Here is a 26081-nt window from a genome sequence, read left to right as displayed (position 1 = left end):
ATACCAATTGAATCATGATGAGAAAATATAATTTCTATAACAATTATGTTAAATTTTTTAAGATTTGCTTTATGGCTTATATTGTCTGTTTTTATAAATGTTCCACATATACTTGAGAAAAATGTGTAGTTACTGGTTATTTGGTGAAAAATTTTACATGTGCCCTTTTCTTAAATTTTCTATTTTCCACAAATTATCAACCTCTAATTCTCTGAGTGTTGCATCTAGCCTTTTATGCCATTCTATTTTGATATTTTGATTAGGAAAATGTATTTTTTTATTTAATCATCCCTATTTCTTAACTTATGTACTGTTATGACCTGAATGTCTATATCCTCCCTAAATGCATATGCTGAAGCCATAAACCCCTGATGTGATGGCATAAGGAGGTGGAATCTTTGAGAGATAATTACATTTAGGTGAGGTCATCAGGATGGAGCCCCATGATGAGATTCATACCCCTATAAAAACAAGAAGAGACACCACAGCTTCCTTTCTGCCACACGAGGATAAGAAAGAATACAGATACCTGCAAGCTAGGAAGATAGCCCTTACTATGAACCAAATTGTCCTTGTTTGACACCTTGATTTTGTATTATTATTCATTAATGATTGCATTATTTTTTCATACAAACAACTGTAAACCTACTTTTGCCTCACCCTCTATGTACAAATAAAAAACAGTTGTAAAGCAAAAGGCAGGTTTTAATTTCTATCTATTAGTAAAGGACTGCCTGCAATATAACATTTTTTTCAACTCTGCTAATTTGAAAAATAAAATAGATATCCTTTTATAACTTTAATAAGAACTTCTTCACTATAATTCAACTTTTCCTGCAACAGCTTTATTGAGCTCTCCCTCTCCAATGGTTGTTTCTCTTCTACAAATAAAAATTAAATTCAGCACAAAAATAACCCCTCCCTCTCTTTCCCCGCAAAAAGTAAGCAAGCAAAATACTTGTCTTGATGTTGCCATTTTGTCTCTTAGCAATAGCGGGCATATTTTCTCCTTCACTGTTAGCATAACTTCATTGATATATTGACTCAAATATTTATTCTGGAAACATTTGCTTAGCACTTCTATTGGTCAATCATAATGCTTGATACTGTAGAAACAGGGAGAGGAAACAAAATTCTCCATTAAAAACACAAGGAAGGAGCCCTAGACGGTTTTGCTCAGTGGATAGAGCCTCGGCCTATGGACCAAAGGGTCCTGGGTTTGATTCTGGTTAAGGGCACATACCATGGTTGCAGGCTCTTCCAAGTCCAGGCCTTGATCGAGGTGCATGCAGGAGGCAACCAATCAATGTGTTTCTCTCATATTGATGTTTCTCTCTGTTTTTCCTTCTCTCTTCCACTCTCTCTAAACAATTAATGGAAAAATATCCTCGAGTGAGGATTAACAATAAAAAAAAAGCACAAGTAAGGAGAAAAATAAGCATTTTATTATATTCATTGAGAGAGATATTAAGAGAACATAAGGGTGAGGGGGTAAGAGATCAAACAAAGGACTTGTATGCATGCATTTGAGCATAACCAATGGACACAGATAAGGGGGGGCAGTGAGGGCATGTGCTGGGGGTTGGGGGCAGCCAGGGAGAAGTCATTGGGGGGAAAAGGAGACTTATGTAATACATTAAACAATAAAGAATTTAAATAAAAAAGAAAGAAAAAAAATCACTGTGTGTCTATTTTAGCTCAGATACTAACCAGTTATTTTCTTGAGCAAGTAACTTCATGTCTCTGAGCCTTAAAAATAAATTTTTTACATAATAATAAATTGAAATTGATGGCCTTTGAATTTCCTTTCAGCTTAAGAAATTCCTTAAGCAGTATTATTTCTACTATACCCACTAAAAGATGACCTCAGGTCACCGATGGCAAATGCACAACATTTGATATATGACAACCATCTGTCCTAGTTTGACTAAGACTATGTTAGTTTACTGCTGTTGTTCTCATGTAGTTAAACACTTTCACTGTCAAAATTATTCTGGTTTTAAATATAAACTATAAAAATAAACTTATACATGTAGAAAAAGTTAATGCTGGGTCAAATGATATATTTATAAAGCAAGTAAAGTAGTGATAATAACAACAATGAAAAAAAAAAGAGAGAGAACATATAGAAATATAATGCAATACAGGGCAATGTGAAGATGATGATGGAATAGAAATCTTCTTGCAATGATATTTCACCAAAAAAACAAAAAAAAAACAACACACACAAAAACTAAATTGTTCTGCTTATGTTATTGACACCCACTCATTTCTTAAACTAGATTGTGTTCACCATTTGAAAGTCACAGCTTTGGGGTGGTAAAGACTTGGTGGAGTAGGGGTTGGGTGGAGGGGGGTGAAGTGTGGGGAAATGGGAGACATCTGTAATACTGTCAATAAAAAAAACATATTTTAAAAAAAGTCACAGCTTTTTATTTTTTTTTATTTTTACATCTACTAATGATCTAAATGGAAAATTCAAAGACTCATCCTTAACTACCCAGCACTTCAAATCTTTCATCTCTCAAGATCTAGCTCAAATGCCCCCTCATTCCTGATTCACTTCTTATTTCATTATCCAAACTCTACTCCTGGAGTATTTAATTAATGCAAGCATAAACAATGCTGACCTACTGGTTTGTATATTGTTTCTGAAATTGTCCTTAACCTGTGTCTATACTTGCATCATTCTGAGGCTACCTCATCCACAGAGCCTAACACATAGCCCTGAACCTAATGCATACTAAAAAAATATTGATTTACTGAATTAATTTAGAAGCATATAGAAGAATTAATCTAGAAAGTGTGTGACACCAGTTTTATCAACTTGAATTACTAAACAATGTAAGTAAGCATCTAATTGTGTAGACTTAAGATAATAAGACTTAGGCATTTAGACATGCCATTATAAGTAAAATTAAAATATATGCACACATAAGTTACAGAATACAAACATTCATAAAAAATAAATTACTTGTAAATAGATTTTTTTGACAAATTACTTTTTTTCTTTTTTGCAAATAGTGGCAACATGTTGGCTACATCAAGTGGTGACACTACAGTTAAATTATGGGACATGACTGGAGGCAATTGCACTTTGACCTTTGAAGGCCATAAACATGCAGTATGGTCCTGCACGTGGCATTCCTGTGGTGACTTTGTGGCTTCATCTTCACTGGATACTACCAGCAAAATCTGGGATGTTAACAGGTAAGAAGTACTTTAAACATTATTCACCTTCTATGTTGATAAATATACATCGGTAATGTTGTATGTGTGTGTGTGTTTCCCTCAATACTACCACTGGGAAGCATTTAAAAAACAACAACTGTTAGTTCATAAAATTGTAGAGAGCTACTTAAAAGTTTTATGAAATCTATTTCTAACTCCATTAGTCTTGTTGATATAATGAGTCCTTTCCAAGTGTAGGTATCAAGATCAAGCCTGTGTATTACATTAGAATTGCTTCATTGGAAAGCTGCTTATTTTAAGCAAGATAGAAACAAATACTCATTTTAAACAGGTTGTTAGTTCTCCCTTTTCACAGGATTATTATCTCTGTATTATCAAACTAATGATTTAATCAACATAAATATGACAGAAATAATTACTTGTTTTAGCTTAATATTAATATACTATTTTTCCAAATTAAATGCTTCTGGCAATTCACAAATTATAAGAACACATTTAATTGTATGCAAAGTCCTATATAATGTCATATGAACATAGAAGCTTTTCATTTTGCTTTTAATTCAAGACAGACATATCCTATATAAGAAAGATGTAATATGCAAATGGTCATTATGCCATGAAGTGTAATGACCAACTGTATAACGACTGGATCACAGGTTAGCAGGATGGTTCAGCAAGCTACAAGCGGGTGGTGGAGAGCTACAGGAGGGAGCAGGGCAGCAAGCTAAGAAGGGGAGGCAGGGGGAGGGGGGCGGGGGAAGGTACAGAAGGGTGGGGCAGCAGGCAGAGAGCTACTGGGGGGCAGCAGCAAGCTACTGGTGCACAGATTCGTGCACAGGGCTACTAGTCTATTATGTTTACAGTGTCAAAATATATGTGCTTCATATATATTTGGATGATTATTACTTTCTGTTAGCTATACAAATAGGATATAAAGAGCTATTCTCAAATATCATTATGGCCTCAGTTAACTAAAGAATTATAAATCATCAGTCAAGTTTCTGATCACTTTAATTATTGAACAATGTCCAGATTCTAAATATAAGTCATAAGGACTCCTAAATATTTAGGTAAACAGTTGTCACTGAGAGCCATGGTGGCTTATTTTGAAGAGAGAAATTGACTAATTCAAAGGTGGACACTCTTACTTTGAGGTAAAACCTTGAACAAACTTTCTCCATTCTTCCTTGAGTCATGGGTAACATATTTAGAAGAAGGGCAGGTAAGGTTACTTGCAAAAGGTCAGCAGATTTCTCAGAGGATTCATTGAAAGTGTGTGTTCTTTCCTGTGGGTAAATTGATTACCTCCTGATGCCATGTGCCAGGTATTATGCTATTCTTTCTCAGCACCAAAATCACCCTTCTGTATCGGTTTTGGTGATGCTGAGAATTGGAAATTTTCAAACCACATTTTTGCTTTGCCCAGCTGACTTTCTGTTAGGCTTTAGCAATACTTGTAGAAGTCAGCAAGGCCAGAGGAGGAAGAGGGTCTTGCTTCTTCCTGTCTCCTCTCTGTGGGCTCCTTCTGGATTTAGAGTGTCCAGGAGCATCAGTCGAGCAGCACTTCACCTCAGCAACAGCAGGTCCTTCTCATCACAGCAGCTGAATCCAGGTGGAAGTTTTCCCAACGCCTGCACCAGCAGGTGCATCATGCCATCATCAAAGGCATTAGCCTCAGCACCTAGGTGCCCTCTTTCCAGAGGTCTGTGATTCCAGCTCTGCATGGCTCCTCCTCTGAGTTGTAGAACACCAACATCAGCAGAAAAGTAGGTGCCCCACACAGAGGGCTGAGTTTTAGCTCTGCAGGCACCCCTTTCCAAGATTCTAAGTTTCAGTAATTCTACCCTATTCCCTTGGTTCACTCAGTCCTACAGATAGTAGTTCCTTTCTGCAGTTGCTTTTTCCAGGATATATTAATGTTTTCTTTTTCTCTCTTTAGTTACCTAGTTAACAACTTTATATACTGGTAGTTAACAATCCCATATATTAAATCCTTACTGTTAAAATGATGGGTGCAAATTCTGTATCCTGACTAGACCTGGATAGGTACAGGACATTAATTAATGGATAAATAGCATAAGCCACCTGTGTTATAAGATACAGATTAAAAATGTTGGAATATGCTATATGAGGAAACATGGCTATGAATAATTAATTTTAGACTTAAAATAGTGACAATGTGAGATTTGTTTTAATTTTCAAATGGGTACCATTTGGTTATCTGAATAATCAATCATGTAAATCTTAACTTTATATTTCTAATTATGTGATCAGATTTTATAAATATTTTCTATAATAGATTATTGGAATTTTTTAAAACTACTTTATTGAGGTATGATTGACATATAAAAAACTGTAAATATTTAATGTAGACAAATTGATGAATTTGTAGTTAAGTATACACTCATTAAATCATCATCAATAATGTATGCCAGAAATATACCCATCACCTCCAAAAATATATCCTTGCTCTCTTTATCTAATTTAGCAAATTTTTAAACATACAATACAGTACTGTTAACTATAGGCACTATGTTGTACAGTATATATCTCTAGGACTTAGTCATATTGTATAACAAAAATTTAATACTAGTATCTAATTTTATTATTTATCACCTTTGGCTCAGATGAGGAGCCTAATAGAAGTTGAGTCCTGTTCTAAAATATAACATCTCTTCAAATGTGCTTTAACTATGGTTCAAGATGGATTCCTAATAGACTCAGCCCTTCTTAAAATGACTTCAAAGACTTTGACTTGACAGCTTTTCTCCATGAACCTGATATCTAAATGCTTTTTTCCAACTGATACTTAGTAGAGATTGATATAATATATTAACATTTCTCCTGATTGATGCCAAAAATCCTTTATATTTCAAAATTCCCATCAATGTTAAGAGCTCACTTTCATCATCAAAGACCAAAAACTTGTATTAATTTTGAAGCTGAGGAACTAGACGAATTTTAACAAATAATGGAGAAATTGATTATTTATATAATGACTATTGATATATCTTTCACAGCTAAAATCAAAGCACTAAACTGTAATTTCTGAGTATGCATGAATCAATGCTGTGTAGATATATCCAAAACTAGTGTCTGATTTTTAAATTTCATAGGTTAATGGAGCCAGCATAGTGACTTAAGGGGAGTGGTTATTTGCTTTGGTGAGATTTTGGTAGTAGAAGCTGTTCTGTTCTGGGTCATATACTCTAATCCTGATGCCACATATTCCTAATAAGACAAATTATATTGATAGACTGTGCTGTTCACCAAAGTAGTAAAAGTTTGGACTATACTATTCTCTCTTACACTCTGCCCTACCCTTAGAACCCCTGGCCCTAGCCCTTCAACTGTTCCCGAATTGGGCAGTATCTACCAAGATCATCTCATTAGCTCCTTATCAGAAAGTTGGATAACTGGTAATTATAATTCATGTGAAAAATCCAGATCAAGAGCCACTTTTGCTAAATTCTAATAAGAACAATATCTGTGGCACCCTTTCTCTGGATGATCAGCACTCCACAAGATTTCTACAAATAATTAACAGTAGCACTTTGATGATCTTCTTAATGATCATTTATATAAAGTGGAAATTTATATGTGTTTCAATTTGTAATCATTGATTTCTGCATACACACACACACACACACACACACACACACACACACACACACATTATTGTATCCTAAAGTAGAGAGTGTTTGACAAATGGCAGTTTTGTTGCATGAATGATAAAAAAAGAATAAATCAACACATACATAGAATAAAATGTTCTCCTTGCTCCCACCCACATTCAAACTATAATTTAATTGTTGTCTTATTCTATATGAATCTGTAAAGTGATGAAAACAGGATAGGAAAATCAGAAAATATCTCAGTAGACTATAAAAATAATTTGTATTTCTTTAAATTATAAGATTATCAGTAAGTATTCATGAAATGAATTACCAGTGCCTGGCTATATTACAGACATTAGAAAACTCTAATATTCCATTACTGCCCTCAGTGAGATTACAAGTAATTTTAAAATGTAGCTATTTTGAAGCAGAGAATATGCATTGTATCTGCAATTTATAATATCAGGTAGCATGTTCTGGTTTACTTCTGGCTTTCTTCCAAGGTAGCTGGATATTTAGCTGAGTAGCTATTCTACACCATAACAATGATATTTGGAAGCCAGACCATGTGCCTGCTTTATAGCTTGCAAGGAAGGGACTGAGCCAAAGTTACTGAGTGTAGCTGCCCCCACTGCTTTCAACAAGATACTATACAGAGAGAACTGAGTTGGTTGTATAGTAAAGATGGAAGGAAAAATAGTTTTGTAAAATTCAACAGCTTCTGGACCTCCAACAGTGGGAGATAAATCTGTTGCCCTTATATCCAAATGTATCATTTCCTCGAGATTAAGTTGAGAGAGAAAAATGAAGCAGGTTTAGAAACTTTGTTTAGAACAGTAATTTGTGATTACTGCTGCACTGCATTGACTGTAAGCAAATGTATCGGAAGCCCACTAAGTTTTTGAGAGAAGTATATTGACAAAGAAACCATGAATCCATGCCTAATATCCCCATGACTCATCAAACTGTAAAACCATCCTCAGGCCTGAACTCACGTCCAGAGGAAGTGGACTCAGTGTTTTACAATCTGCAGTGGAAGCACAAACCACAGCACCCACATCAAATGTGGCCATAGAGATAATGGACAAGGAAAAACCTTGGCTGTGGAATAAACCTAGAGGCCACAGAGAACAGTGGACAAAGGATCTCCTCGTAGGGAGAGAGGCATGATCCAATCAAAGAATGCTTTCAGTGCCCTGGCCAAGTTCCTCGTGATCCTGCCCAGAGTTCTATCTCATGTGTTTTCCATTTTTCTACTTTCTGTACTGGAGTTTGTATTGCAGTTATTCTGTCTTTGCTTCACTGTGCTTGTGGTGGTGGAGGAGGCAGAAAATCTGGGTTTTATTTTTTTGGTCACCAGAACACAAGTGACACCTCTGACCCCATTGGAGCAGATTGTGTGTCATACAGAGATCAAGGGCTGTGAACTCCATGCAGTAAACGAGTGGGACTTGTGTTGTCTCCTTTTGCGGGGGACGGAGGGGGCAGTGACTACCCTGCAAGTGGAAGGAAGGATGGCACAGATATTTGCTGAGCAAAAGGCCAAACTATGGCAGATACCGTTAGCTGTTTGCCAGAATCTCCTTCTTCCATGTTAGTGGGGCACTTGGCTGCCTATTTAAATGGTACTTTTCAGCCTTCCTTTCAGTTGTGTAGTTATGTCAGTACATTCTCTACAATAGAATATGAGTTGAATGATAGATGCCATTTCTACATTCTTCCCCCTTTGTGGTCGGATGGAATATCAATGGCAATGGCCAGAGTCATCTTAGAAGCCAGTTATGGAAAATGACAGAGCGGTCCTCAGCCTGCTTAAAGTAAAGCCACTCCCGCCCCCCAGTCCAGTTAGCCTTCATCATTCTCTGGATTCTTTAGTAGCAAAAAAATAAATGGGGAGTGTTGGGGAGGGGCGGAAAGAGATCAACCAAAGGACTTGTATGCATGCATATAAGCACAACCAATGGACACAAGACACTGGGTGGGTGGGATGAGGATATGCGACAGGGGGTAGGGGAGGCTGGGGAAGGTCTATGGGGGAAAAGGGGAGATATATGTATTACTATATGTAAGACTTTAAACAATAAAAAATTGAAAAAAAAGAAAATTTTTTTATTTTATTTGAGATATTATATTTCTAGTCTATTTATTATAGCAGTTGAGCCTGTCCAGTCCAATATAGGCATCTGGTAAATAGTTTTTAGGTGATGTTTTCCTCTCATGACATATTAGTAAGTCAACAAAGAGAAACCCTGCAATATCCTCAAAATTATTTGGATAGGGCAGTAACAGACAGTCTGTGCTGACAATGGTTGGCTCTACAGCTCCCTGTAATTTTATTTTTCCTTCCCCCTTCTCCTTTTCCTCAGACTTTGCTCTCTATCCTGTTGGAACTACGAGTTCCTACTTGCCAGTAATAATGCAAGTTGAGTAACTGGCTTATATGCAAGTTAATGCCTATAAAAATAGCTGTAAATTATAAGAAAATATGCAATTATAATATATTATTTTCTATTAGTGGGAATCTGATTTAATAATAATTATTTCACTTAAACAATAAAAAGCACTGAGGATCGCAGTTTTATAGTAGCTTGACCATATTTACTGATGAGAATACATTTTGCTGATTGCAGTCAAGCTGATGGAGTACAAATAGTGCCTTCCATGTGGGTGCCCTAACAAGTTTTTAACATTTTTTAATAAATCCAATAAATATGCATTTAGTACTTACTCTGCTATGTACATTGTTTTAATCACTGAGCTATGGCAGTGAACAAAATAGAAAATAAAACAAAACAAAAAACAAAAAAAAACTCCACCTTCTTGTAGATAGCATTCTATTGGGAGTCAGAAAAAAAGACAAATGAAAGAAATTATATGTACAGTATTTAGAAAAAAATATGGAAGTCAGAAAGGAATGGTGAACACTGGGAAGAATTGCAATATTAAACTAGATGGTCAGGGAAATTCTCAGTGTAAAGACATTTGGATAACCTGAAGTAGGTGCGGCAACAAGCCAATAAAATGTCTAGAAGAATATCCCAAGCTCTTCTGGATATTAACTCTCTCATGGTGGTAGCAGGATTTATGTGACTTAGAAACAGCAAGACAGCCAATGTGACTGGAGTAGAATGAGCAGATGAGTGCATGGTAGAGGTAAGGCAGTTAGTCACATGGGTTATAACACGGCCTCATAGCACATGTGAGTGACTTTGACCTCAATGAGATGGGAAACCACTGGAGGGTTTTGAACAGTAGAGCCACATAGTATCTTTTACATTTTAGCAGACTGACCCTGGTTACCTTGTTGAGATTAGCCGGTGGCAGAAAAGGGGTGGGGCATAAGGGTAAAGACAAAAAGACCAGCTGGGAAGCTATTGCAACAATCCAGGCAAATTACAGTGAAGGTTTGAGGCATAATTGGAACAATAAAGGTAATAAAAATTTGTTTTTATTCAGGATAGATTTGGAAGATAAAGCCAATAGGAAATGCTGACGTATTGTCGGTTGTGAAAAGGAGAAAAAACAACAACAATAAACAAACAAAACACACCTGTTACATTTTGAGACACCTGAAAAGCAAAGATTTATTCTCTGTATACTGGAACACTGATGTAAACCTTATAAAAGGCTTTTCCAACCAGATTCATCAAGTGGAATTCCAGAACAGCTGTGGAAATGAGGAATGCCTTCACATGGTTCATCTAACATGTCATTTCCATTAGAGACTGGAATGTTCCTTCCTACCCAACAGCATTGCTTTCTTTATAATTTAATAATTCATTTTCCAATCATAATCCCTGGGCTGAGATGAAGTAAACGGGAGGCTATAAATAATGGGAGCAGTTAAAATTCAGAAAAAAATAAATGTGAAATATTAAGATACCTTTATGATGAGTTTTATTCTCTTAATAAAATGTACTGTAAACTTCTTTGGGGCAAATAATGGACTCTAAAATGGAAGGATTATTTTTTCTTTATTATAAAATTAGTAATAATAAGAAGGCACCAAATAAGTTATAAAAATGGAGCTTAGTATTTATAATAGGAAGTGTTTCATTAATAATACATTTCATGTTCTTTATGATTCATTTGCAAAGTTGTATATTTTAGAAATGAAGAACATATTGTACAATATTAATGGTTTTAAAGCATAATGTAAGAAGTATGAAGACTCCAGGGCATAGAATATTGTACATTAACACCTGTCTTGTGAAGAACGACCCCTTCCCCCCCAGTTTGCCTTCTTAAACTTGAAAAGGCACCCACGGTATATATTAATGCACTGCTGAAGCTGTGCTGGAAACATAATTATGTTACATTAAAAGAAATGGTAACACTGAAATTGACCTCTTGTGATCAATTTATCCTGTTCTAAGAATAATAAATCAACTCTTACATCTTCTTAGATTTTCATTTATATTCAAGTTAATAGTTCCCCTTTGAAATATAGACTTTAAGTTATACCTAAGTATTATTGAACTTAAATATATGGAGAGGCCCAAAGAGTGAATACCATCTTTCCCCCAAAACAGTGCATAACTAATAAGTACTATTCAAGAAGTGCCTGTTTTAGGGAGAAAAATATATGTTAAAGCTAAATTTAGATTTATTTTTTTAATTAAGTTTAATTTTATTCCAGACTTTAAATGGAATTCCATTTCTAAATCCAAGAGGTTAGAAGGCCAGAAGTAGATCCTATGCTGGCTGATCTTTGTGAAAAATAATAATAATAATAATAATTAGGATAGCAATGCGAAAATGACCACTGTTGCTATAGCCTGACTTTAGCTAGAATATAATTAATTAGAGGCCTGATTCACGACATTTGTGCAAGAGTAGGCCTTCCTTCCCCTGGCTGCCGGCACAGGCTTCCCTCTGGCACCCCGGACCTGGGCTTCCCTCACAGCCCTGGCTTCATCTGGAAGGTTGTCCAGAAGAACGTCTGGTCTAATTAGCATATTATGCTTTCATTATTATAGATGGTTTGGTGGTGATGAACTCCTTTAGCTTTTTCTTGCCTGTGACACTTCGTCCTTCAATTCTAAATGATAGCTTTGCTGGGTGAAGTAATCTTGGTTGAAGATCCTTGCTTCTAAGTTTAGATTTCATCTAGCAAGTTATGCCATGATTAAAAAATTGGGAAGCTCTAAACCAATATGGCTTTGTGTGTTAAACTGTATATTAGAAATAGTTGGGAAGAGTATTGATGGAGCTAAAGATATTCCAATAACACTTAATATAGGTGTATTATAACATGTTATAATATTACTCTACTAGAGGCCCAGTGCACGAAAGTCATGCAGGGGAGGGATGTCCCCTCAGCCCATCCTGCACCCTCTCCAATCCAGGACCTCTCTGGGGATGTCTGACTGCCGGTTTAGGCCCGATCCCTGTGGGCCTAAACCGGCAGTCAGACATCCCCCTCACAATCCAGGATTGCTGGCTGCTAACCACTTGCCTGCCTGCCTGCCTGATCGCCCCTAAATGCTTCTGCCTGCCAGCCTGATCACCCCCTAACTGCTCCCCTGCCACCCTGATTAACACCTAACTGCTCCCCTGCCAGCCCAATCACCCCCAACTGCCCTCCCCTGCAGGCCTGGTTCCCCCAACTGCCCTCCCCTGCTGGCCTGGGTTCCCCCAACTTCCCTCCCCTGCAGGCCTGGTCGCCCCCAACTGCCCTCCTTTTCTGGCCCAGTCACCCCTAAATGCCCTCCCCTACAGGCCTGATCACCCCCCAAATGCCCTCCCTTGCAGGCCTGGTCCCTCCCAACTGCCCTCCCCTGGTGGCCTGATCGCCCACAACTGCCCTCCCCTGCCAGCCGTCTTGTGCTGGCCATCTTGTGTCCATATGGGGGCTGCCATCTTTGACCACATGGGAGAAGCCAGCTTGTGTGTTGGAGTGATGGTCAATTTGCATATTACCTCTTTATTATATAGGATTAGTATAAATGCATTGAGTTTAAATATTCAACTTTAATTTTAGAGTGCATAAATATTTTACTACCTCAAGTGTGATAAATATCATTTAATCAAGTAATATTTTATTTATTAATTATGCTTTATCTATGTCTCCAAAACCAAACTTGTAGTAAACCATTTATTTGAAACAGCAGAAACTGCCCAGCCAGTGTGACTAAATGGTTGTCAACCCATGAACCAAGAGGTCACTGGTTTGATTCCTGGTCAGGGCACATGCCTGGTTGTGAGCTTGATATTCCCAGTAGGGAGCATCCAGGAGGCAGAGGATCAATGTTTCTATCTCTATCCCTCTCCCTTCCTCTCTCTAAATCAATAAAAACATATTAAACAAAAAACAACACTGCAAAAACTGTTAGCATGCTCCTGAAAAATTATTTTGGAATTACTGAAATGGTTTTCATATAAAGAAAACTCTAAGATTTTATTTGTTATTTAAAGGAATTGAATGTCTAATTGCATCATATCAAAATAAAATATAAACTAGTTTATATAAAAATAGCAAGCAATAAAGTTTTAGGCAGAATAATCTACTTTCATATAAAATCATGTTGTTAGATACCAAATATGTCCTATTTAGATAATAAAGGAGAATTTGTTCTGTTCAATAAACCACCAGGGAATAAAATTTTCATAGAAATTTTAAATATTACTTCATACTGTCTGAAAGAAGTGTGTGCAAAATCCTAACTTGTACCAATAAGGGCAGAACTTAACGTGCCCTGAGGAGAAAATGAAGCAGACTATCTTCAGTCACGGAATATGGAATGATCGATCTCTGGGTCTAGCCTTTGGTTGCCTTACAGCCTAGAACATCCTGTGGGAAGAAAGACCTCTAGCAGGATTTCACCTTCTCGAAAAGTCATGTCTTCTGATTTCGCCTATAATCTCTTGCATTATTTACTAGGTTTGACCACAGGTTTACTAAATATTGCTTTTTACTGAGAAATTTATTATTCAGTTCTTCAATATTTACCAACTATATACCTAGCCAGCCACTCCTTTTAAATTACATGAAATACACATTTTAGTAGGTACCCAAACCACCCAGTTAAGGTAGTTTAATGCACTTTCCACATGAAGAGTGAACCTTCCTATGGTTTGGGGTTATCAGTCAGGGTTGTTGTTTTTTTAGAAAGAAAGAATATGATGAAATTTAGAATAATATACATTGGCAAGAAACAATCTAAAATGCTATTCAGTAGCTATAATTAGAAATAATTATTCTAAGTTGTGTTGTATGCCACCCTGCTTATGTTTAAATTGTCTACCACTGGCTAGTAAAATGCATATCTAAATTATGTCTTGTCTAAGTGTACAGACAGATTCAGAGGAATCTAAAAATTGTTTTTTTTCTTACTTAAACGAAGTAATGCAGACATTTAAATATTATTCTTGAAGATGTAGTGAGTTAATTATAGTTATTTTATGTATTATTGTCTGAATACATGTCCAACTAAAATTTCTTAACCATAAATTTAAGATTTACAATTATTGTAAATGGTGATTATGTAAATGTGCATTTTAAAAGGTGAAATGTTTTAGCCTAGAAACACAAAACATATCTTTATGTGAAAGCTATAACTACTGTACAAGAAAGTGGGTAGTTTAATTTTTTCTTTGCCCAGATTTTTGACAAGTTTATAAAAGAACTTTTTAGAAGATATCAATGTCAGTATCTCCAGAATAAATGTAACTTTACTATTTTATATACATAAATTAATGTATTATAGGTATATGCAAAACTCTAATAATAAATTTTATGTCTGCACCCAAAGATACTGCCTATATGAATTATAAGTCCCTTACACAAATAACACTTACTAATAAATATATGTTAATTACATATGCAGTCATCCCTACTCCTTGCTCTCATTTCCTTCTACTTATGTCTAAGCAGGCGATGATATCTTAGTCTTAAGAATTTCCATGATATATCCAACAATAAATTAACTCTTAATTATCTGAATTATCATGGCTCTTGTTGTCTATGTTCATGTTCTTCCTAAAAACCCTATCCCAAAAGTGGGACTGATTGTTTACCATCCTTTAAGAGGCCATGTGTTAATAAGGCTAACAGCTCTTTTGTTTATTTGGCTCACCACAGTAAAGCCAGTCATTATATTCTACATAGTGTCTACATATCAACCAATCAGAATTATTCTCTCACACCTCTGATATCCTTTCCACTGTATGCACTAGAATTCAATGCCAGCCATCAGCTAAATATTCCATATCCTCAATCTCTTCAATATACTCTTTTATCTTCTTACTTAACTATCACCCCTTGAGGAAATTGAGTCCCTTTTCTAATGGAGTCTGAGACTTCCTCCTCTTAATTCTTCCCCAAATATTTGCAATCCACAGTGAATACTAAGCATGTAGACCCCGTCCTTGAGGTGCATATATAAAATTTATTTTTTAGTTTTGTGCATATCTATCATATATTACTGCTTAATGATCACACTCTGTCCCCAACCCTAACATTTGTCAACCACTGATCTGTACTTCATCACTATAATTGTCAATTCATTTTTTAAATCAATTGAATCCTACAATATGTGATAATCTGCGATTGGCTTGTTTTTATTCTGCAAAATGTCTTTGAGCCCTAGTTGGTTTGGCTCAGTGGATAGAGCATTGGCCCGAGGATGGAAGGGTCCCAGGTTTGATTCCAGTCAAGAGTTTATACCTTGGTTGCAGGTTCCCCAGCCCTGGTCAGGGTTCATGCAGGAGGCAACCAATCGATGTGTCTCTCTCACATCGATGTTTCTCTCTGTCTCTCCCTCTCCCTTCCATTCTCTCTAAAAATCAATGGGAAAATATCATCGGGTAAGGATTAACAACAACAACAAAAAAATACCCTAGGTAGCTTCTAATAGTTAACTAATGTCATGTTATTTCATGTTCTGTCTCACATCTTCACTTAGAATTTATGCTTAAATCTTTACCCTTTTTGAAAGTATTATATTTCATATATATTTCTATTAGAGTTGATGGAACATAGTTAAATTGTTCTCCCACAACTCCTCTCTCTTTAGAAAGACAGGTATCCTGCAGTGTCTGAACTTGAATAAATGGTTCCTTGTAACTTTTCATTCCTTGTCTTCTGCAGCAGGGTCTGTCTGGCTTGTCTTCGCATAGACATACTGAGTGTGAACTAAAGGAAGCTGAGCACCTGTTGAGATTTTCTTTAGATGGTTCACTACATTACATGATAAGGTGATGAGAGAAAAAAAATAGATGAAAATAGTGTACACACACATGTACCTTGTTATTTTCTGGGAGCTAGGTCACCACTCAACTATCACACTTATTTTTTTATTTTTACTCCTCCAACACTGGATAACTGGATTCTCTGATGAATTAAAAGCATTTTGCCAGAATGATCACCATTTCTTACTTTTAAATATATATTTGTTTGCACTATGAGTACTAAAAGGTCTTTGGTACTCAGTCCTTCTCCTGAAAGAAACTAAGTTTTAACTGGAGCATTGAAAGAATATTCTCACTGAATATTTAACTCCAATTATTATTTACCATGTCTACATGTGCCTGTTTTTGTCTTTTTTAATCCTTACCAGATGATATGTTTTGTTTATATGATTTTGAGAGAGAGAGAGAGAGAGAGAGAGAGAGAGAGAGAGAGAGAGAGACATTGATACAAGAGAGAAACATCATTTAACTCCCATACATACCTCGAATGGGGCTCCAACCTGCAACCTAGACATGTGCCCTGACCGGGAATCGAACCCACAACCTTTTAGTATACAGGGGATTCTCCAACCAACTGAGCCACCTGTCCGGGGCCTGTTACTTTGATTGTATAGTCAGGTGTATGAAAGCAGTTTTGAGTCTGACAAAATTAAATAAACACGGACACTATCTACGGGTTATTTTCTAAGATTAATATTAATGCTAACTATGATGATTTCTTTCTGTGTGCCACTTTAGCAAACCTTTGCTGTATAACTCCACTTCATCAAGTACAAGCCTTACACGTGTGAACAAAATGTAGCCTTTATTCAGATGACACAAAATATATAATGTTGGATCAGAAGTAACTGAAGCCTCTTTCACTGCATATATCTGTAGTTAGGTGACATGAACTGACACATATTTCTTATTCATGAGTTCTACTGCACCAGAAGGAGGATTCACCTGAATCTTAAAACTGTTATCAACCCTTAATATATTCGAGCTTGAAATTAAATAAGCTGATCTATTGTACCAAAGGAAATTTCTGTGCAATGGCTGCAGCACACATCAGTGCTTCTCATTTGGATTCCAGTTCCTGTGGCCTGTGACAATCTTTGCAAATTATCTATATTCCCTTTCCTCTTCTAAAAATTAAGGTAAAAAATGAGATTTTGAAAACAAAACCTCACACTGTCCAGTGATTTTTTTTTTTACTCTTCTTATGGTCAATTTTTGTCCTCATATTGTGTATGTGGACCAAAGAGGGATGTGTACACGTGCACATGCATCCTCATCTCAGTGGTAAGCCCTTCCCCTTCATCTTTGGTCTGTTGTAGTTTACTATGAGCCCAGGTCACGTAGCTCTTGAACAATGGCCTCTCCTGTTCAGAAGGTCTTCAGAGCATTGCCATAATGTCAGTAGCTTACAAAGTGCCCCTATAACTTAAGACATTTTAAACACATTATTCAGGATGTATCTCTTTTGCTTTAGAAATAAGTTGTTTCCCATTTCCCCTTGGACATAGTTTTCCTTATAATATATTTGGCATACTTTGAATAATATTTAATCTCAGAAATACTTTTAGTTTGATAACCCAGGTTTTTAAATGGTAGTGCTCATATTCAAACATGTGCGGTAACAGGACTCAAGTTCTGCTGTTCGAATTCAAGAATTCGTAATTTGGGGATGGATGACACATAAACTCTCAATAAATGAGAAATTGAACATTTCAGAAAATACATAATCGACTTTTCTTTTATAAAAACCTGTATTATTTAAAATTTGGCTGCTAAGATGACACAAAATAAACATTCTAACAGAAATGTCAATTAAATTCAATTTAATTTAAAATTAATCTAATTAGCAGAAATATAGAGTGTTTATAAATTAAAGATCTCAATAATAACATGTTCCTTTAAGGTAGAGAAATGCTCAAAATCAATATAGCAGCATAGCAAGCTCGCCATGATTTCTCCAGTGTCTAATGTAAGTAGTTATACAACATACAAAAGATGTAAGTACATAAACACAGTAAATATAAATGAGAAGCAAAGGCATGCTTGGCCCAAGCTTAATTTCCACTCTTAATTTTATTTATTTATATTATACTTCCAGAAAATAATTAAACCACTGTATAAGAATAAACAAAATATGACAGAAGAGTAGAAATTAAAGTTGAAAGAAATAAGAGATGATAAACATTGTGGAGTAAAAAACTGAAGCAGGAATATACCAAAATGCACATTATAATACACCAAAATGCATGCTGTAATAACTCCCCAACTCTGAGTAACACTCAGCTTTAAGTTTTCACATAGCCATGCAAAGGACACTGCATTTGTGTAAGTGAAAATGTTTGAGATGCAATCAATCTAAGTATTAAAGAGAAAAACACAACTGTATTAGTAGTAGTAAGGAAGAATTTTCATCAGGGAATGCAGACGGTGCATGAAATGATGATCTCAATAGTACTGGACACGTGCTGCCACATGGCTGAAACTTGAGGTGTACATCCCATAAAATGAGATGTAATGAAGGATCTACCCTGACCCTTATTCCTGGAAGTTTTGACCCAATGAACTCTTTGTAATTTGGTAAAGCAAAATTTATTTTAAAAATTATCAGGTAAAATAAGACGTAAGAAAATTGACACTGCCCTGGCCGGAGAGTTGAGTTGGTTAGAGCATTATCATCCCAATATGCCAAGGTTGTGGATTTGATCCCTGGCCAGGGCACATGCAAGAATCAAACAATGAATGCATAGATAAGTAGAACAACAAGTCAATGTTTCTATCTCTCTCTCCCTTCCTCTCTCTCTAAAATCAATAAATAAAAAAAGTATTTTTAAAATTCTCCTTTAAAAAAAGAAAAAATGACAGAAAGAATTCCACAATGGAAAGCAGTAGAGTAGAAATTGACACATTATGTATTAAATATACAATGTGCTCAGCATATAAAAATGATTCTAAAGCTACTATCATTAGAATAGGAGCTTAGACAATTAGTGAATGTTTGGGAAAAAACTCTCAACTTTACATCCTAATTTTCCTGTGTAAACCAAAGATGTCAATAAACTAAAGAGCTAAAATTATAAAATAAAATATCACTGTGTGATGTATACAGGGGTATGCAAAATAGATTTACGGTTGTGAGTACATGAAGCACAGTGTTTATTATTATTTATTAATTACTGTATTATTTTCCAAATGAACAACTGTAAACCTACTTTTAACAACCCCTGTAAAACAAAACATTAATTTACTTTATAATAAGAAAAACGCCCCAATATTAGATTAGGTGTTAAAGCAGAAACAAAACTGTATGATCCTTTCAAAAATATTAATATAAACATAGCTGAGAGTAAGAGAAAGAAATAATATTCTTCAGTATACCAAGATGTTACAAATACTTTTTTCAGAGCTGTGTGATTAAGGGTGATTCTATTTTCTCTAACACGTCTTTGCATATTTCAAAGTCTTCTACAATATACATTTATTTAGTTAATAATTAGGAAAAAGCATTATTAAAAATGATAATGGAAAAAATAATGCCTTTCTTAGACCCTAGACAATGTTTGAATGAATTTCATCACATGCTTCTTGGCTGTTTTCTTGATTGTTTTTCCTGTCATCTGACCACCTTTGCTTTCTCTGTCTTGATTGATATGGCACGTGACCTGCTATGGCCACCTCTGTTCCTGTGCTCACCGAGGGGAGCAGAAGGGGAAATGAAATTCACATTCCAGCAGTTATTTCCTTGGCTTCCTTCTGGGTCCTAGCTGCTTACAGGTGACATGGAGCTCTGGGAGATTCCTTCAGAGCTCACCTTTTGAGCTGGAGGTTTAACTACACTCAGCAGGAGGATCTGTTTTTTACTTGGAATAGTTTAGTTCAATCTAGTTCTACTTGCTTTGCCTATAAATAAAGTAGTTGTCATTCTTGTGATTTTTACATTAGAACCTATTATATCCTTCAACATACCTAATGTAGCTATTCTCTTTTACACTCCTCTAAAAGAACATAAAAATGTACTAGATCCTATCAATTTATGTGGAACTCATAGAATATGACAGTCATCAAATCTATTTATCTCACCTTTGGTATTCATTAGGAAATTGGTTTCCTCTCACTTTGCATTTTACCCAATAAGACCCCTTTAGTCCAGCAAAGCCATATCTCAAAGGTAAATAAAAAGATTAAAGGAAAGAGAGAATAAAAGACATTAAAATTACAGATGAAATAATTTATAAGATTTTTAAATATTCAGATTTACCACAGCTATGTGGGGGGGAAAAAGACTGTCTTGATTTGTGATCCTAAGATCAATTTTAAATGTACACTTTAATATAGAAAAAATGTAAAAATATAGTAAGATACTTAAACTTTTGTGAAAAGAACAAAAATGTGAATTTTACTCTAACCACTGCTATGATTACTAAATGTGAAGATAATTATAAATTAAATTGTCATAATTTATGTTGATTATAGCTAGCATTTTAGTTTTAAGTAAACTTTATATTATAAAAGTATAGTATTTTATGGACTTTATACACATTTTATTATTTGCTGAGTCTGAATAATCATTGTGTATACTACATTTAGGCCAATTTTATAGTACTTGAAGGATGATAGCATTACTTTAAATGATAATAGGGGTTTATAATGGTTGTGCCTCCTTTTATGGCATATCTGATTGATCGATTTAATGGCCAATTATTAATATACTAGTGACCCGGTGCATGGATTTGTGCACATTGAAAGGAAATTAATTAAAAAATGGCTGGCAGGGCAGGACTGGCGAGATGAGCCAGACACGCCCTGGAGCCAACCTCCCACAGTTCCTCCCCAGCATCTGCGGATGCTAGAGTGGGGTCCCTCTGGCAGGTTAGGTCCCTTGGCCTGGCCTGTGGGGATCGGAAACTGGCTCTCCAACATCCCCTGAAGGGTGCCAGAGTGCGAGAGTTGCTGTTGTACAGGGTGTGGAACACAAATGCAAGTGTGCAATAAACCAGATTTGGGGCTGACAGTGCCCAGCAACAACATAATCCACGATTGAAGGTGGAATCACGCAGCCCCATTAGGAACTGGGCTCCCTCCTCTCTGGATTCAGGGTGAGTCACCCAAGAACCACTGCTGCAAAGTCACTGCAGCTCAGCAGATCCTGCTTTAAGTGTCTGCCCCCTGGTGGCCAGTGTGCATCATAGCGATCGGTCAGACAGTCAGACATTTAGCATATTAGCCTTTTATATATAGAGACTAGAGGCCCAGCACATGAAATCGTGCAGTAGGGTCCCTAGGGCTTAGCCTCTTGCGATCAGGGCCATCTTCTGCCCATTCGCCAGTCCCCAGGCCGAATGCTGCCTCCGCCGCTGGGCTATCAGGCCGTTGGTATCACCAGCTCATCCCCAGCTGCTCAGGGGCTCAGGCCTGCGGGAAAGCAGGCGCTGGCGACTTCACCTCCATGTGCATGCACCAGGCCGGCAGCTGATGGAACGCGCTGCCCACTTGGGGTCGCTCATGCGACCACTGCCGCCACCGCCGCTGCTGCTGCTGCCACTGCCAATGCTGCTGGGCTTGAAGCACTGATGGAATCTGCAGGGCACGCCCGTGACCTACCTGCCCTGGTGTGAGCGGCCAGGAGCGGCCAGCACGTTCCATCAGCGGCCAGCCCGGTGCATGCGCATGGAGGTGAAGTCACCGGTGACTGCTTTTCCACAGGCCTGAGCCTCTGAGCAGCCAGCGATGAGTTGGTGATCCCAACGACCTGACAGGTCCTCCCGCCACTCACTTCGATTCCCCCGTTCACCATCGTTGATCCATCGGAGCCTGTGGGCTGGGGCAGGGACCAAGAGGTCAGCCATTCAGCCTGCTCGACAGTCCCCAGTTCCACCCTTCCCTGCTCACGGGCCAAGGGGGAGGGACTGAGAGGTACTCAATGCACCTCATGGTGACCGTTCGTTTGGTCATCCTGGTCGTCATGAACACTGGCTTTTTAATATATATATTGCAATGTGTAAGGGTAGTACACTTCTATGTTGTCCAACATATATGAAGCTGTCCACACAGCTGCCTCAATCTACTAAGTTCAAAATATCAACTATTTTCTTTTAAGCCCATAGTTTTAGGCTTCTGCTGATAGAATAGAAAATTTACAGGGATTAGATTCAGAACTGGATTCAAATCTTATATCCTTGGGCAATGATTTAACTAACCTTTTATTTCATTTCACTTCTCTGAGTTATATAAAACTATAAATTTGAAAGAGATGGTCTTTGATTTAAATCTGGCCTCATCCAATATTACTAGATGTTTGACATTGGACATATTTCTTGATTTCTATGAACATTAGATCCGTTTTGTGAAATGGGAATTGTAATATCTCTTGCCTTAAGAGAAACAAATGAAGTAATAAATATAAAAGTGTTCTGTAAATTGCAGGGCCTCATTCCAACTTTTGTATGTAGCACACCTATATTTAGTCCCTATTTTTAGGCTGAGTTCCCTTTCCCTGAAAGGGGGCAAATACAAGTACCGTTCACTCAGAGTCAGATAACACGCAGACATACAAAGTTACAGGAGGCTTGTAGAGGAACAGCTCTCCAAGCATGGGAGACTTCACTGAAGTGGTGGCATTTGAAGTGGGGTTTAAAAAGTGAAGGAAGCCTGGGCAGCGTGGCTCAGTGGTTGAGCATGAACCTATGAACCAGGAGGTCATGGGTCGATTCCCGGTCAGAGCACATGCTGGGGTTGATTATCTCTCATCATTGATGTTTCTATCTCTCTCTCCTCTCCCTCTCTGAAATCAATAAAAATATTTTTTTAAGTTGTTTTTTTTTTTTTAAGTGAAGGAAAAAAGCTCCAGAAAGAGGGAAAAGCATGATCTCTGAACAGGACCAAGAGCTCCCTATGTCATGAGTGGTATGAGGTGTAGGCTAGAGCACCAATATAGGCTATAGAAGGAAACGTGGTGGAAGCTGAGGTTTGCAAAGCATTTTGACACAAGAGGGCAAAGAGTCATAGAGGCCAAGCTAGGACCTCCTCGTTGGTTCAGTGTGGAGCCATCGGAATTCTTTAATGATTCTTTATGCAGATTATGGCTAAGTGATTCCTATGCCTTGTACATTTTTTAACTTAAAATGCCATGTAGTTAATTCCTAAGACCTGAAACCGTGAACTCCAGGGACACAGTTTAATGAACTGAGTGTGGATAAAATTTGGAAGAAAAAAAAAACCACAACCAATCTGCTTATAATTATTAAACAGTAAAAAATGGCACAGTAGGCAAATGTTGACAGTCAGGTAATGCTCAGTGTGATACTCTACTGATGAAAGTGGCTGGGTAACCTCTCGGTTCATAGTATCTGCAGGCCTCGTGCTTTAGGAAAAGTGTATCCTGGCCTCAGAGATATTTGATTGATGCCCTTCTTCCAAGTATATACATGAATCCAGACAGTTTCTATAATATGTGCAGGCGTATGTTTATCGTACATAGTAAATGCTTGGAAATATGTGTGCCGAGTGAATACATGGTAGCTAGTACATTTACCCATTAAGTTTACATAATTATCCCTTTTGCTCCTAACACTGGCAGAACTGGCCTAATTTTCATTAAGCATGACTACAGTCTTCCTATACTAATCATATTAATGCCATACTTGTTTTGATACCCAAGAAAATAATTAGGTTGTTTTGATGACAGTGAATATAATATGTATATTAACAAATTGATATGTTTCATGTCATTTTTCATTTAAATTAAACATAATCAACAGACGATAATCCTAGTCATCTAGCTAACAATTAAAATAAGCATTCTTTTCCCAAAGCGTATTTAGTTTATTATTTGAAAGCATTGTTTTAATAAATTTTCAAAGATTAATTAGAAAATTTTAAGAAGAAAGAAGATTGTTGATATCCTAAATCTGTTAAGGACACCTTTTCCATCATAACAATTGCACCATTAGTGAAAACTCCTTATCACTAATTGAATTAAGTACTTTCTTTACCTTCACATCAAATAAATATTTTAACACCCTTTTTAAAAATACTGATGATTTATGGAATACTTATATATTTGAAACTGAATTATCCAAGTCCTTAGAAATTATATCTGCCATCATCTGCTTATTAATTATTATATATTACTTGAATATAAAATTAATACACTATAGTATTTATTACATATATAAGCATATCTAATGACATTGCCATGTTAATTATTTTTAAGTGTACAGCTGGTAGTGGTACAAATTATAAGGTTGTACAACCATCACCAGAATCTATTTCACAATTTTTCATCATACCAAGCAAAACGGTACCTCTAACTATTAAAACATAGAATTACTATATGATTCAGCAATTCCACTTCTGGATATACACTAAGTGGCCAGATTATTATGATCTCTGAATGCATAATAATCTGGCCATTCAGTGTGTGTGTGTGTATATACATACATATATATATTAGAGGCCCAGTGCATGAATTCGTGCATGGGTGGGGTCAGGCCAGCCTAGCCAGGGTCAGGGGATATGGACGGTTGGCCGGCCGGCCTGCCTGCTTGTCAAGCTCCTGGTCGAGGGGACAATTTGCATATTAGCCTTTTATTATATAGGATATACACTGAGTGGCCAGATTATTATGAATTCGGAGATCATAATAATCTGGCCACTCAGTGTATATCCAAAAGACTTGAAAGCAGGGACTCAGAATGTATACCAGTGTACATTCATATGCTTAACTTTTTGAGGAACCACAGAACTGTTTTCTACAATGCCTACACTCTTTTACTCACTGCCAACAAAGTGCAAGGTTCCATTTCTTTCACATCCTTACTATCATGTGTAATGTTCTTTTTTTTTTTAATTATAGCTAATGTAGCTTATGTATCTCCTGGTTTTGATTTTCATTTCTCCTAATGATGTTAATTATTTTTTGTGTGTTTATTGAAGAAATATCTATTTAAGACCTTTTCCCATGAATAATTAGGTTATTTGTTTTTTCATTGTTTCATTGTAAACATTCTTAACATATTCAGTCTTTAGGGTATCCCTCAGGCAGGTTAGAACAGACAAACACAATCATGTGTTTATAAGGCCTGCTCTTGCTCTGCGCCCTCCAGAACTAGGGACTGTGGTCCCACATGGGAAACCTGGGCCTCCAGCCTCAGGACTGCAACCGAGGGTGGGTGGGTTTGGACAAGAGCATGTAAGAATTCTACAAGTTTTTCTTACCATGTTTAAGTTACCTTTTTCTTGATTCAGCATTCACTTAGCTGCTGTATTCCTTTGACTATTGCAGGGTTCTGAAAAGTTGGTTCTGACAGTTTCTGCTTGCTTGTCAGGGTTTTTGTGAAGAGACAGGTCTTTGAGCTGCCTGTTCTATCATTTTGCTGACATCACACTCTTGTACTATAGTTTTATATTCTAATGAGTCAGTGGAATTAATAAGTAACCTGAGAATTGTAAGACAGGCACAATATCAAGTACTGTAGGAGATAGACAGGTGAAAGACTGGCCCTCATGGAATGTGGAGACTCGTGACAAGCATATAAATTTCTGTTAAACAAGGTACTTTATGACCTGCTATAATCCAAAAGAGTTGGGAAAGGATTAATAATGATAACTTTTAAGGTGTTTTTGGGGGTTATGTAAGATTTTTATAGTTGGCCAAAATGGTTCGGCTGTGACAGCATAAGTATAATATAAGGACTGAGAAATGAAACAGAAGATATCCGTTGTATAAGTATGAAGAGTTTTAATGGAAGTTGGAGACAAATGATAATTACTCCTATATTCAGAAGACAAAGAAAATAACTTCTAAGAAAGAAATTCTATGATTAAAGCTACTGCTTTAGAAGTTCAGTTTGGCTGTGATGTGTAGAATGAATGAGAACACAAAAGTATGTATGGATTTGAGATGAGGATATTTTTCTGAGTAGCTGAATCCTTATATTTTATGTATGAGTAATTAAAAATTACATCTAATTTGAAAAAATTAATAAATTAGTAGTTTAAAAACCCTCCATATTTTATAAAACAGATGAAAGCCATTTTCTAGAATTTATTATCCATACATCACAAACTTTTCATTTACATCTA

The 26081-nt window shown here is 36.5% G+C and overlaps 1 protein-coding gene across 1 annotated transcript in view; it reads left to right on the top strand.

Annotated features, from left to right (window-relative positions):
* The window catches only part of SPAG16 (sperm associated antigen 16), a 659304-nt gene that overhangs the window by 321027 nt on the left and 312196 nt on the right, over positions 1–26081 (top strand). Inside the window, exon 12 of the mRNA XM_008145284.3 lies at positions 3025–3210. Within this exon, the coding sequence (XP_008143506.2) occupies positions 3025–3210 (186 nt within the window). The remainder of the gene's footprint in view (positions 1–3024; positions 3211–26081) is intronic.

This window comes from Eptesicus fuscus, chromosome 11, assembly GCF_027574615.1.
Source record: "Eptesicus fuscus isolate TK198812 chromosome 11, DD_ASM_mEF_20220401, whole genome shotgun sequence".
Classification (NCBI taxonomy): domain Eukaryota; kingdom Metazoa; phylum Chordata; class Mammalia; order Chiroptera; family Vespertilionidae; genus Eptesicus; species Eptesicus fuscus.
This window is presented reverse-complemented; position numbering and strand designations above follow the sequence as displayed.